At 42.9% G+C, this 15,000-nt stretch overlaps 1 protein-coding gene across 1 annotated transcript; it reads right to left on the reverse strand.

Annotated features, from left to right (window-relative positions):
* Positions 1–1,820: 1,820 nt before the first annotated feature.
* On the reverse strand, positions 1,821–5,865 carry LOC143030988 (uncharacterized). The gene is made up of 2 exons (XM_076194305.1): positions 5,743–5,865; positions 1,821–4,504 (listed from the first exon to the last, which is right to left on the reverse strand). Exon 2 carries the CDS (start codon positions 4,478–4,480, stop codon positions 2,288–2,290), a length of 2,193 nt encoding a protein of 730 aa, XP_076050420.1. The 5' UTR covers positions 4,481–4,504; positions 5,743–5,865; the 3' UTR covers positions 1,821–2,287.
* Positions 5,866–15,000: the final 9,135 nt, after the last annotated feature.

Consider the following 15,000-nt stretch of genomic DNA (forward strand, 5'->3'; position numbering starts at 1 on the left):
TTGTATTATGAAGTGTCATGACACACATGCCACAGGCTGATGACAAAAGAAAAAAAGTGCGACGAGATCGTCACCTTTGCCCTATGTATTAGGGCTTCCAAGGCAAGCAGAACCCACTGGTATCTGATCAGAACGCATATCTGTATGAACAATCGAAACGACTGATACCGAGCACATTCTTGAAGATGATAAACTAATTCCGACTGAATTAAATCATCAAGATGTGCCAATGTACTGAAGTGGTTAACTATAGTAGTTTTAACTTTTACACAGTAATCCTAATTCGTTGATGATAACCAGCGCTTCTATCTTTGGAGACAATATTGCGCCGAAGAGGAGGTGGGGTCCTAAAGGAGATGTTTAAGGAGGGAAAATGAGAAATTAAAGGTAATTAAAATTTTCCTTTAAGTGGAAATCATTTTCCAATCTTAAAGGAATACAGCGTGGGTCTGGTCCATAGGGGTGATACAAAATTCCTAAAGGTATGAATTCTGAAACCCAGTCTTCAGCTGAATAAAATTGCCAGATCCTTACTGATAAAAAAAATCTAGGTTACGGCACGGGTCGAGGCTATTTGAATCGTCTCAGAGTGTAGTTGTCCTTCACCCGAAGAGTTGCCTGGTGGTAACCAAAATAAAAGCTAATCAGCAAATATCACCATATACCCGGTGGTGTTTTGTTCAGGATAGACGATTTTAATCAGCCGAAGAATGAATACCAAATGCCCTTTCCCTTTTATGAATGGGTAGCCATCTCAAAGCACACAATTTCATTAAACACATTCAGCCATACTTTTTTTTTTTTTTTTTTTTTTTTTTTTTTTGCCAACCACTGGGGCCGTCACCGGAGGCTGGATAGTTGAGGCAGAACAAATTCTAAAATCCAGAAATTGGTCTTTAGTTGTGTCACACTGTGCTATGGACAGACCTCTACTTCTGTGGGAGAACCTATGATTAGACACTTTGTGGGGAGCGAGGATATCTCCTCTGACACCGAGACTCAGCCCGTCTTCACCCAGACACGCTTGGACGTGTCCGGATGGGTACAAAGAATTCTTTAGTGAAAGAGTAGAGGCTACATGGGGTAGGAGGGTATTAGATTGACTTTCTTTGTATATGTTTGCTGTCTGAACAAGGCATCACTGGGCACAAACATATGTAGTGATTTCGTATGAGGGTTTACTATTAGGCCCCATTGTTGTTGTCTCCTTCTGAGCCACTCGTTACTAGATGCCGCCAAGAGCTTAGGACTATCTCAACCCTTTATTTAAGGTCATGTCCTAAACAGTTTTTATTTGACTCAAGACGATTTCATTAAACCAAAGGAACGCTATCGTAACAAAGGAGTTTAAACTATCTCGATTAAGTACCTATATTGACTTAATTATTTGTTTTGGTGTTGAACTATGAATAATGTTTCGGTTAACCCCAAAATACCACTGTGCCGATCAGGTTAACCCCACCTCGAGGCAGATTGCCTCGGTTCAGTTTAAGGTTTCTGAAATAACAAACACAATTGTTTGATCTATCTAATTGGAAGATTTAAGATTGTGGTGATGCTGATACATTACATATGTTTTCCTATAGAATCAATACACCTGTGCACTGCTATCCAGCACCAGCTGTCCGTCCATTGTGGTATTAAATGTCGGAAGGGATAGAGGTACCGAGAAAGGGATATATATATATATTATATATATTATATATATATATATATATGTATATATATATATATATATATATATATGTGTGTGTGTGTGTGTGTGTGTGTGTGTGTGTGTGTGTAGAGAAAAAAAGAAAGAGAAAGAGGGAGAAGGAGAGAGAGGGAAAAGGAGAGGGAGAGGGAGGGGAGGGTAAACAGGTGGTGAGGAACTCAATCTAAAAAGCCTGTAACTGAAGTAGGAAGCTGATGCCCTATGTGCTCGGACATCCAAGGCAAGAAGCAGCCACCTGCAGTCATATGAGATCAAACTCAGGTCTGCTTGGTTCCAAAATGAGTTCGAAGCTGAATGCGTAAAAAAAAAGTAAAATATATAGTATACAATTTCTAAATCACTCTTTGTATATTTCTCAGATATACGTTGCCCTAAGTCACCTTGAATCTTTACTCTATTTCCGTTTCTATACCAGAAACTGCCGTAGAGGCAGGTTGATTTCAATCACTCTTTACACTACCCTGGTTCAGAGCCAATAACTTACGTCGGCTGCGATATGCAAAGGTTTCGAACATGAGAAAACTTTCAAGTTGACTGTCTGATGAAGATCTCGATACAAGGTTGAGGTCAAAGTTACTGCCCTATGGGATCGTGAACGATGGAGCCCTTGAGAACGAAGTGGCAGGAAGGGCACACTTCGCGATGTGTTCCCTCGATGGGGTCGAAGTAGAGCGACTCCGTGTTGTACTCAACCGTACCTTCGCAGCGTCCTCCGCAGTTGCTGCACCCCATGGCGAAGTAGTCCCCGAACTTACCCAGGACGAACTGGCAGTGCTCACAGAGGGGTACGTGGCAAATGTCCTCGCGGGTCATCCCCTGACAGAGGGAACAGGATAAGAGGCGCTTCAGAGGCTTCTGATTAAGGGAATGTCTGTGGCAAGGGAAGCAAACGTCGCGCCTGAGTGCCGGCCAAACGGCGACACGCCCGTGGCATACTTCGCAGATCTGGACGAGGACCAGGGCGGCCAGGTTGTCGTAGAGGTTCCGGCAGGAGAAGCAGAAGTTGTAAAGATCGGTGACAAGAGAGCCGTGACACAGATGACACACACGCTGGATACTGCCACGCCTATGTGTGTCTTCTCCCCGGCCTATGCGGATAGGACTTCGACTTCTACTCCTGCGTCTTGCAGTGCCTTCTTCAGTAGCACCTGAGGCCTCTTTGAAAATACTTCCTCTTCTACTCACTGTGCCAATCTTCTCACCATCTGTCTCCTTCCCCTTGAGCCTAATGGATCTTAATTTCTCTTTCAGAAGCCGCAAAAGAACGAGCAAGGTCGAATAGTAAGTGTCTATGTCCCTTGCGTCCTCCTCCATAACAATACGAAGAGGACCCTCCTGACGAAGGCTGTAGCAAGTCACCACAAGTGGCTCAAGGGCGTAGGGGCAGATGCCTTTGTAGGGGGATAGGGCGGAACGGAAGGAAACTGGAGGGTGGCGACGTGGCTTCCAGGTGACTTTGTGATAGTGGGCCAACCTCCGAGTCGTATAAACACTCATAGGTTGATACGAGTAGCCAAGGCTTGGGGGTCTCACTCCAGGTTTCACCAACAGGAACTTTATTTTGATGTTTGGCTCCATCTTCAAAATTATCTCTCGTTTCTTGGAAGAGGAGGAAGAAGCGTTTGTCTTGTTGGATTCCTGTGTTGTTCCTGTTGTTGATGTTGAGGCGTGAGGATGTGCGTCTTTAGCAGCCAGAGTCTTCAGTCCTGTGATTTGGTCTGACATATTCCGTTCTGCTTTGCCTTGTACTGGTTCATCACCGGTCGGTGCATGGGTACTATATTGTCCTGAAGTATCTTGACCTGGGATTTGGTTGTAGTCTGCACTAAACGTAAAATCGCCTTTATGAGCGGAGTCACTGTTGGAATCAAGGTTAGACACCTTGGAAAATCCTGAACCAGGCACGGCTTGCTGCTCTGTGAAAGGTAGAGCCATTGATTGTTGATAGCGAAGGTAATCTTCTGGATATTGTCGCAGTTGTTGCTGGTTCTGACCCAAGAGCTGTTCCTGGTAGAGCTGATGTAATGCCTGATGTCCCTCTTGTTCCTGTTCATGTTGGCGACTCACGTCCTGGTATTGTCCTAGAGAGAAGTAATGTGATGGTACTTGGTATGGGTGCTGGTGGGTCTGTAGATAAGTGTCATCATGTAGAATACGTTGCTGTCGTTGTAGTTCCAGATGGTACTTCTCTTGGAGTTGTTGGGAAGTCTTGTGTTGCTCTTCTATTTCCAGGTCGATTTTTTTATCTTCCTTTTTAAAGACAACAGGCTCTTGTTGGTACTGTGGTTGAAGTTGTCGTTCAGCTTCATGGGATTGCTGGTCGAATTCTTCAAAGAAATGCTGTTGGAACTGCTGCTGTAACACGTATTCTTGTTCAAGCTGGTTATAAAGATCCGGATTTTGGGATTGAAGCTGAGAGTAATATTGATGATAGGTTTGGGACATGTGTAATTGAAGTTGATGTTCTAGAGGGATGCTTTGTAGTTGTGGTGCATATGGATGATTTGTCTCCTCTTTCTGTTTTTGTTGTTGTTGAAGATGTTGGACAGGCTGTACTTGGTGTAGTTCTTCGCTCTGGAGACCATGCTGTCCCTGTTCAAGGTGATGATGATGTCGGAGATGTTGTTGGCGTGTGTCTTCGCACTCCGAACTGTGTTGACCCTGCTCTTGCAAATGTTGTTGTTCTTCACCAAAAGGATGAAGCTTCTCTTTGTTTTCTACATGCTGCTGATGCTCAGCGTCCTTTAAGACTGAGGACGCGTCCATTACCAGTAGAAGAAAACCAAGAACCTGAAAAGTTTATAGCCTTGCGTCAAGAAGAGGATTATTATGCAGTAATATAGGAGAATGAGCCTCCGCAGGGGTTTTATTTATCGATAAGAATATATATATATATATATGTATATATATATATATATATATATATATAGAGAGAGAGAGAGAGACAGACAGACAGACGGACAGGAAAACAGATAGCCAGACAGACAGACGGACACGCAGACGCATATACACGCACGTACACACACACGCGCGCGCGCGCACGCAAGACACACATAAATACTCACATACACGCACGCGCGCGCACACACACACAAACACACATACACACGGCTCAACTGTGCTGTGGCATCACCCTCGACCACTAATCCAGTGGTACGAATTCGAGCCCCGACCAGAGATGAAAAATCCAGCATCACTGCACTGCGAGCCGGCACTGCAACTCTGGTGGGCAATGAAATGTGTGTGTGTGTGTGTGTGTATCCGTGCGTGCGTGCGCGTGCGTATATGTGTGTGTGTATCCGTGCGTGCGCGCGCGCGCACATGTGTATGTATGTATGCGTGTGCATGTCTATGGATGTGTGCGTGAGAGAGTGTGTGTGTATGTCTGTGTATGCGCGTGTGTGTATGTGTGTGTGTGTGTGTGTGTGTCTGTGTCTGTTTGTTTATATATATATATATATATATATATATATATATATATGTGTGTGTGTGTGTGTGTGTGTGTGTGTAATGTCACAGCATTACCCATGGATCTAAGGGCTTATCCGGAAGGGTATAAACTGTCGATCATACGTCCAACAAATGATCCAAGACCGTGGTGAATCGCACACACATTAACGCGCGTACACACAAACACACACACATACACGCGCGCAAGTACTGATCAAGGGAAGAAAATACCCTGACAATCATCAGTATAGGTTGTTATATACAGTACAACTGATATATACAAACATCGTTAGTGGTACTTTCAAGTAAGTTTTATAGTTTGAAATGATATATTCAGGAGATTACCAATATTATGTTCTGAAGCAATATGGAGTAGAGATTCTTCTTGAAGGATTTGATTTTGGGGCTCCAAACCTTCGTTAAAAATACGAGCCTGTGTCTCATTAAAGAAATTATGAGCATTGATGAAGTGACAGAACGATGACGTTAAAGATTAATGTCGTCATAGAAAAATGACGACAGTGATTGATGATGTCATATAATGATGATGTCACAGATACATTGTTAGTTACACTTACCTTCAAGGGGCTCACAGATTAAGTGCTGAAACTTAATCTCCCAAAGGTGGAAAGCACAACGTACTTCCTGGATTTGCTTTAGGAGTTTGACTTGATCCTTTACTTCTCGGTGGTTCTTGTTACCAAAAAAAGTAGAAAGTAAGTTTGTCGTTAACCTGTATGAAATCGTCAAACGAGTTTAATTCATCCTTTTAGGCAGCAAAGATTACAGTCTTGTACTGTTCCATGAAACTGCCTCAGCAGGAAGCATTCTTGGAAAGTTGTTTCTATATGTCATATAGGTAAATACACACGCACACACACACACACACACACACACACACACACACACACACACACACACACACACATACAAAGCAAGGGGCTTGAGGTTGAGTAGTTCAAGCCCTTCGCTTTGGTTAGGCACTTTTTCCTTTCAAGCTAAAGCCCCAGTCACAATGAACATGAGTCTTTAAAGATTTTATTCTTGCCCAACACCAGACGTTTTTATTCCGCTAAGGAGCATCATTCTACTGAAGTGGTTTATTGTCCTGACGATGTCTTCCGTCCCTTTCCACACCCTCCTCCTCCCCTCCAACTCCTCGCCCGTACCCTCTCTTCCCTCATCTCCATTCTTCCACCACTTCCTCCTCCCTCCCCTCCTCCCTTCCCCTCCTCCCTGCCACCTTCCTCCCTCCCACTCCTCCTCGTCTTCCCTCCTTCATCTCTGTTTACCTCTCCTCCCCTTATCTACGTCACGGAAGATTTTGCAATGCTGCTTTGGGAGTCCGAAGAGGGGAGGGGGGCAGGCGGCAGTGGAGAGAAGAGTTGGGGACCGGGAAGGTGGAGTAGGAAGAATTAGAGACGAAGAGGGGAAAAGGAGAGGAGGGAAAAAAGAAGTGGAAGGGGGAAAGGAGGAAGAGGAAGAGGCAGAAAAGGAAGATGAAGTAGAGAGTGACAGAAGAAGAAGAAGAGCAGGAGGAGAAAGAGGGAGGAGGAGGAAGAGGGAGGAAGTGGAGGAGAAGGAGGAAGGGTAGGAGGAAGGAAGAGACGAGGATGAGTAGCAGGTATAGGAGGTGGCATGGAACTAAGAGGAAGATGAATAGGGAGAAAAGGACACGAAAGAAAGAGGGAGAATGGGAGGAAGAGGAGGGGAAGGAGTAGGGGAGAAGAGGAGGAGAGGGAGAAGGAGGTGGGATCTGAAGATATATGGGAATTGGGATCATTCTTTGAGGAGAAAATCAAGACATCGAAGAGTAAGTCAAAGCATGAAAGCTGCTCCTGATGATAGCAGTGTATGTGTTTGTGTGTGTGTTTTGTGTGTATATGTTTTTGTGTGTTTGTGGTGTGTGTGTGTTTTGTGTGTATGTGTTTTTGTGTGTGTATATATGTGTGTGCGTGTATGTGCGTATGTGTGTGTGTGTTTGTGCGTGTGCGTGCGTGTATGTGTATGTGTGCGTTTGCATGTGTGTGTGTGTGCGTGTACATGTGTATATGTGTGTGTGTGTGTGTGTGCGTGTATGTATGTGTGTGTGTACTTGTATGTATGAGTGTGTGCGTGCATGTGTGTGTGTGTGTGTGATTCACCTTGGTCTTTGGATCACGTGTTGGACTCGTGATCGACAGCTATTTCCCTCTCGGAAGAGAGCTCAGAGCTCGTATGACCGATCTATGGGTAATGGTTTGACCTTACACGCGCACACACACCCAGCTCCCCACCCACGAGAGTTGGAGTAACGATTCGAAGCGCAACGATACTGAAATTATTTTCAGCCCTGGGCAGGATTCGAACCCGGACCGCCGAAGTGACAGTCTGGGAATCTTCCAACCGCGCCTCCGAGTGTGTGTGTGTGTATGTGTGCGTGAGTGCGTATGTGTATGTGTGTGTGTGCGCGCGCGTGTGTGTATGTATGTATGTATGTATGTATGTGCGTGCGTGCGTGTATATGCGTATTTACGTAATCTTATCTACCTAACCGTAGTACATAGGCCAGGAGCAACGTTCGTGGGATCCTGTCTTTTACTCTTTAATTATCATTCCTGGATACAAACATAGATGGTTTCAACTTGGGCTACATTTCCTTATTCTCCAATTATCATGCTCAAGCATGCGTGCGTGCAGGCGTCTGTTTTTGTCTGTTTTTTGCCTGTCTGGCTGTCTGCTTTCTACTTTTCTGTCTGTCTGAGAGAGGAAGAGGGACAGACAGACAGACAGACAAACAGACACAGACAGACAGAGCGAGAGTGAGACAGGGTGAGGCAGAGGGAGAGAGAGAGAGAGATAGAAACAGAGAAAGTGAGAGCAAGAATGAGACACAGACAGAGAGACAGGTAGACAGACAAACGAGTAGACAGATAGACAGACAGACGGACAGACAAACAGTTATAGAAAGATATCTTGTGTTTACGCAAATGCGGGGAGACACACAACTCATAAAAATGCCATTTGTTGTGCTGCATACGTTGCTTGCATATTTCTCACTGTCTTTCTTTCCAGCTTCAGCGGTGTACCCTCTGACACACTGCGTACACGCGCATACACGCACATTCCGCCCACATATCTCTGTCATAGATATTGTGGTTGATGATTTATGGTCGGTTTCACATGATCCTATCCTTCCCGAAGCTTCACTCGACAAACGAACACCGATATGACAAGAGGAATGTAGTTACGAGTACAATGTAATTTGTAGTTCATGCATTCAAGGTATTTTTTTTCTCTGGCTAGATATCCTTTTTTCACTGAATTGTATTTCGTGAAAAATGTAGGTGAGACCAGTTAAGGCTACTAAATACTCACTGGAATATTGCCACGGTAGGCTAGCATAATTATAATATGTCGTCTGTACTTTTACTTCTATAGAAATAGTTCATGTGGGTTTCTTATATATGTAATTAGTGAGAGAATACTTTCATGTTTCTATCGAATTTAATCTGAGACAATCCGTTTAATTGATGAGAGAAAGTATTTCGTTACAGATAAAACATAAATTCATCCAACATACCTGCGAATAACGTCTGCGGCCTTTGTCTCACTTTCCACCGACATGACGTCATCAAGCTCTCTGGATATCGATACCAAAATGTGCATTCAATCATTTTTCACCAAGACTGTGTTCTTCATGTGTAGTTTTAGATTGTATTGCAATTTAATTTATCTTTTATTGTAAATATATGAGGGTATTCTGAAAGCTTTTACTTGTATAGGTTTTTGCGTGTTTTATTTAGTTGAAAGACTAAACGCTAATGCGTGGTAACTGTTCAGTCATGTTACAATACACACATTATTTATTAAAATTCGCGTTAGTTTTTACACCGTGCCTTTACAGAACTATTTTGGTAGTAAAAAATTATATCAATTTTTAACATGTCGAGTGATATACAGTATGTATATAAATTTTTACTTTATTTGTTTTATGCTAAAGAAATATTTTTTGTAAGAATTATGAACACAAACTTCCAACGAAAATAGTCCGGTCACAATTTGTTTCTTTTATGCAATTCGTCACATATATTTTTGTAAATATCATGATAATGATATTCATATTGGTAAATCCTCTAACATATGGAACCACAACTTGTCATAATGATCGTTGCTACTGACTTTGATGTAATTTGTAATCTATGGAACTAGAATTGCTCAAGTAGCCTGTGCAAGTGGCAGTTACCGTTAGTCATTGGGGAGCAAGATCGAAGTGTACTTGTCAGTGGTAGACAATAGGTATTCATGTTTTACTGAATATTATAAATGAATAAAGAAATAGATAAAATATATACCATATGAACGCTATGTTGCCCATGAAACAGAATCGAACTAGAGAACTGTGAAATTCCACGTGGAACTGTGGCCGACTCGTTGTCACACAAATAACCCCAACTCCTAACTCCAATCCTCAACCTCCAACCCCAACCCAATCCCACCCCTAACCCCATCCCCAACTTCAATTCCAACCTCAACCCAACCCCAGTCCTAACCGCACCCGAACCCCAACCCTAAGTCCAACCCATCCCCAACCTAAGCTCCAACCTCAACCCAACCCCACCTCTAACTCCACCTTAACCTCAACCTCAACCTCAACCTCGACCTCAGCCTCAACTCCAATCCCAACCCTATCTCCAGCCCCAACCCCAACCACCAAACCCTAACCCCCAACCCCCAGCAACACCCCCAACCCCCAGCAACCCCCATCCCCACCCCTTACCTCAACTCCAGCTCCAACCTTCAACCCCAACCTCAATCTCCAGCCCCAACCCTTAACCCTAACCCCCAACCTCCAACCCTGAAACCCCCAATCCCAAACCCCCAACCGCAATAATGCATAAAGGACTTTATCGTACAAGAGGAAAATGAATGATTAAATAGCTTGGTGTTAGCTAGAACAGGATATATTTGTTAATATTGACTTTGAAAAGTGAGTGTAAAATATCTAGTTCGATATGTAACAGTTTCTACCGCTTACTAAGTATGGGAGAAGAAGAGGGAGGAAGGGGAAAAGGAAGGGAAGAATGAGTTGGTTTAAATATTCAGGGAGAGAGGAGGGGAGAGTGAAGGAGTGAGGGAGGGAGGTTAAGAAGGAAAGAGCTTGGGAAGGTAGAACAGAGGGAGAACGTGGAAGAGGAGGAAGGGTAAGAGGAAGGGAAGAAGGGAATGGAGAGGAAAGATAAGAGAGACGGAGGGTAGTGGAGAAGAGGACGGAAGAAGAAGGGGAGGACAGGCGGGGGGAAGGAAATAAGGAAAAAGGAACGAGAGAAGAAAGGAAGGAAAAAGGGGGAGAAGAAAAGGAAAGAGATAAAGGAAGGAAGGAAAGAGGGTAAGAAGAAATGAGGGAAGGGAAGGGGAGAGGGAAAGAAAGGAGAAGGAAGACTGAGGAAAAATGAAGAGAGGGGGAAAGGAAAGAAAGGCGAAGGAAAGAGGAGGGGAGGAGAGAACGTTAGTATCGAACGACTTATCTTCGAGGATCCCGTACGTTCAGCTTAGCGAACTGGTAAACGAGGAGACTCCCGCCGCCGCCGCCGTCGCCTCATCTGAGGGGAGAACCTCCAGTTCGCTCGCTTTCCTGCCGGTGCCACCACCCCCTCGGCAGGGGAGACGGGATGGGTTTTGTCGCCGTTCCTCCTTTGACGTGCCTCAAGAGAAATGTACCGGGATAGCATCATTAAAGATACTTCCAGGAGCATAGAAATGCTCTGTATAATGTGAAATACATATTTACGTGTATACGTATACACACACACACACACACACACACACACACACACACACACACACACACACACACACACACACATATATATATATATATATATATATATTTATATTTATATATATATGTGTGTGTGTGCGTGAGTGTGTGTGTGTGTATGTATATTTGTTCTTTGTTGTTCCCTTTGGACTTCTCCAGGTCCATTTACGACCTACAAACTTTTGGAAGAAAGTGTTCATTATCCTCATGTTGTTCTCTGCAAAGCTGACTAACGTCTCGTCTTTGTCATTTCTTTCGCCTACTCCAAACTCCCCAATGCACAACCCATCTCCCATCTTCTTCTCCACTTTAGCATTAAAGTCGCCTATTACCAACGTGTACTTCTCTTGATTCATTACCTGACTTGAATCATCATAGAACTCAATTTCATCGTCTGAACTCCGTGAAGTTGGTGCATAAATATGAACTATTTTCAGAGTCTACCTTTTACACAGCCTAAACAAAGAACGAAGTAGACTTCATAATAGGAGGCGAGAGCAAGAGCGTTAACAATGTTACGGTCATAAATATAGTCAACGTAGGGAGTGACCATAGAATTGTAGGTTGCACAGCTAAATTCAGTCTCAGAACCGAGAGAAATGAACTATTTTTAACAAATAAAATAAGCCTTGCGAAGGTTAAGGATAATACTTAGAAATTTCAGTTAGAATTTAAAAATAGATTCGAGGCTCTAAGAACTAGCGAGGACACCGTCGAAGATATGACTTTTGTTCTAGGAAAGCGGCACAAGAAATAAAATATTCAATTCACAAATGTTTTTCCAATAACAAAATGTGTGTATGGAACAACGCACGTGGATTTTTGACCAACGCCAAAACAAGACTGCTTACTCCGTGGGTTAGGTCCGACGCGTGTTTACATTCTTTCTAGCGCAAATACGCTGGGTGCTTACATAAATATATGCACATTTATATGTACATTCCAATTATTAATTATATATACACATACTCCCATAACAATACTCAGTCACCACCTCTCGGTGTCCTCACGAGGGAATAACATGCGTGGCAGGGAGTAGATAACGCAAGGGCACGGAGCATGATATACAAAGACATTAACACACACTCGCACATAGTACATAAGCGACATGGACATATATTGAAGTAAAATACACCAAAAACACAAATACATACTGGCGCCAGTAAAAGAAAATTATGACAGATTGCCAGACGTCCGGGACATGAAACAAATACAACATACATATGAAATACACAATAGACATATGACAATGGGAAAACACAATAAATATACCTTTGGGCGGACAAAAATAGTAGAGTTTGTGAATATAACCAAAGATTACATCCCCTCAGTTATGCCAAGCACAACTGAGGCCGCACATAGGAATTTACATAATTTACAATAGTAAGAGATAGGGGATAAAGAAAAAAAAATACACGGTAGCACAAATGTATATAAAATGCTCACTCGACCATCAAAGCATTGTACTGTTGGAACGTACATGGGTAACACATTGGGAACATTGAGCTTTGGGGGAGGCAGGTATGGGCACCTGAGTCTTCTTAAACCTATCAGAATGCAGACCCACATTAAGTCTCTGAGATGGATAAAAAACCACGAACTTATTGGGATGAAGCCTCTGCGTCACTAGAAAAGGACCAGTGAATTTGTTGTGCAATTTAGATTGCCGCTCAGGCATTTGTTTAAACACATGATCACCGACTCGGATGGAAACAGGTGTATCCTTACTTTGTTGTTTCTGTATCATGATGGATCAAGACTCCTGAAGGTTCCTTCTAATAGAATCATAAATGGTATCCAGTGGATGACACTGAAGGTGACTGTAATCTTCAAAGTTGTAGAGAGGACGAAGAGGGCTATCGAAAGGATCAAACCGAAACCTCTTCTAAGAACCATAAATGATATAATGAGGTGTCTGTCCCGTTGCTACATTGATAGTGCTGTTAATGCAGGCACTGGCATGGGGTAGCCAGTCTTCCCAAGTTTCCTGAAGATCACTAGCAACATCCCTTAAGATGTCATGTATTTTCCTATTCGTCCACTCCACTAGACCGTTAGAGGTGTAGTAAGAGGTTATAAAAGCCTGGGTGACGTTGTATTGTTTGCAAATGTTAGCTATGACCTCATCCTTAAACTCAGTCCCATTGTCGCTAAGCAACACTGAAAGAGTAGTGTAAGGACAGAAAACATGGGAGACTAGAGCATGAGCAACTACTGGAGCAGATTTGTTTCGCAAGGGAGCCATCATCACAAAACGGCTAAAGTGATCAACACATACAAGAACGTACATCGATCCTTGAATGCGATGAGGCAATTGCAAGAGCTCTATGGCGATAGTGTGGAAGGGGCGAGAAGGAGTAGGATGCTCTAGAATAGGAACAGTGTGAATAGAACCTTTGTTCTGAGCACAAGACTTGCATTGGTCTACGTGAGTGGCAATGTTTAAACGCATTCTAGGCTAATAATATTTCTTGCGAGATATAGCCTGAGTTTTGTCACGACCTGGGTGACCAGCTTGAGGGGAATCATGAGCAAGAGATAAACAACAGGGACTAAAGACTCAGGGATCACTGATTGTACTACATCTTGCCCAAACACTTTCACGTTACGAGTAAGAATACTGTTTTTCAAGGAGAATTGAGACAGAGGTACAGGCAATTTTGGCAAGGTAGAATCATCGCCGGATTCTAAGGCGTAAATGACAGCAGACCAAACAGGGAGAAGGTTTGAATCACAGCAATAGCAGCTGTGGATACATTACGTGAAAATGCACCAGCAACATTGTACGTCCCGGAATATGCATAAGGACTGGATTGAACTTCTCAATAGTAAGAAACGATCTTGCTAGAAGGCCTGAAAGATTTTTGCCTTTGAAAAGTTGTGTAACAGCACTGTGGTCTGTGTAAACTGTGATGGGATATCCAAAAATGATGTCACGTAAATACTTTAAAGCCCACACCACTGCTAAGGTTTTCAGATGTGTTACAGAGTAGCGAGACTCGGCATGATTGAGTTTGCGGCTAGCATATACAATGACATGTGAACAACGATTATCTTCTTGCTGCATTGGGAGAGCTCCATTACCTAGACCAGAAGCATCAGTGCAAATGGTAAAAGGAATAGTATAATCTGGGAATGCTTACACAGGCGCCTGAGTAAGTGCCTGCTTCAAGGTGTCAAAATTTTTCTGATAAACATCATGCCATTGGAAGGATTTTTTTTTTTTTTTTTTTTTTTTTTTTTTTTTTCCTCCTCGAGGAGACGAATAAGGTAATGCTATGGAGGCATTTTTTTTTTTTTTTTTTTTTTTTTTACAAAAGCACGATAGTATCCTGCCAATCCTAGGAAAGAACGTACTTGGTCAATATTCTTAGGTGTAGGAAAGTTTCTAACAGCTTTGATCTTGTCATCTATAGTATGAATGCCATCTTTGTCTACTACATGACCTAAGAATTGGATGTTGGATTCAAATGAACATTTGGGTAAATCGAGCTTCAACCCAGCTTCAGCAATACTTATGGAAGTGACTTTCCACATCCTTGGAAACTAGAATAAAGTCATCTAGACACACAAAAAAGTCTATTACCCACTATTTCATGAAAAATTGAGTTAATAAGACGCTGACATGTTAAAGGAGTATTCCGCAAATCTATGGGGCATCGAAGCCAATCATAATGAGCTGAGGGAGTCGAGAAAGTCGTGATCTTACGAGCCTTTTCCTCCAACGGAATCTGCAAAAATCCAGCCTTCAAGTCCAAGGTGGTGAACACTGTGTTACTTGATCCTATGGACTGAAGAACACTCAACACAGGCAGAGGGTAATTATGACCCTTGAACATGGCCATATAGGTAGTCGCTTGATTGATTTTCTTGGTGACAATTACTTAATTCAGCATGTAAAAGAGCCCACAAGATATGGAAACTTACTCGATTTATTGATCACTAGCCGCGAAAGCATGGTAACTGATGTAGAAGTCGGTGAATCTGTTGCAAATAGCGATCACAACTTAGTCAGATTCAAACTCCTAAACAATTT

This window comes from Oratosquilla oratoria, chromosome 1 (assembly GCF_046742065.1).
Source record: "Oratosquilla oratoria isolate Oo_2021 chromosome 1, ASM4674206v1, whole genome shotgun sequence".
Taxonomy (NCBI): Eukaryota; Metazoa; Arthropoda; class Malacostraca; order Stomatopoda; family Squillidae; genus Oratosquilla; species Oratosquilla oratoria.

What these genes read in the sequence shown, in the direction of transcription:
- LOC143030988 (XM_076194305.1), bottom strand. Translation starts at nt 4,480, where the DNA reads ATGGACGCGTCCTCAGTCTTAAAGGACGCTGAGCATCAGCAGCATGTA.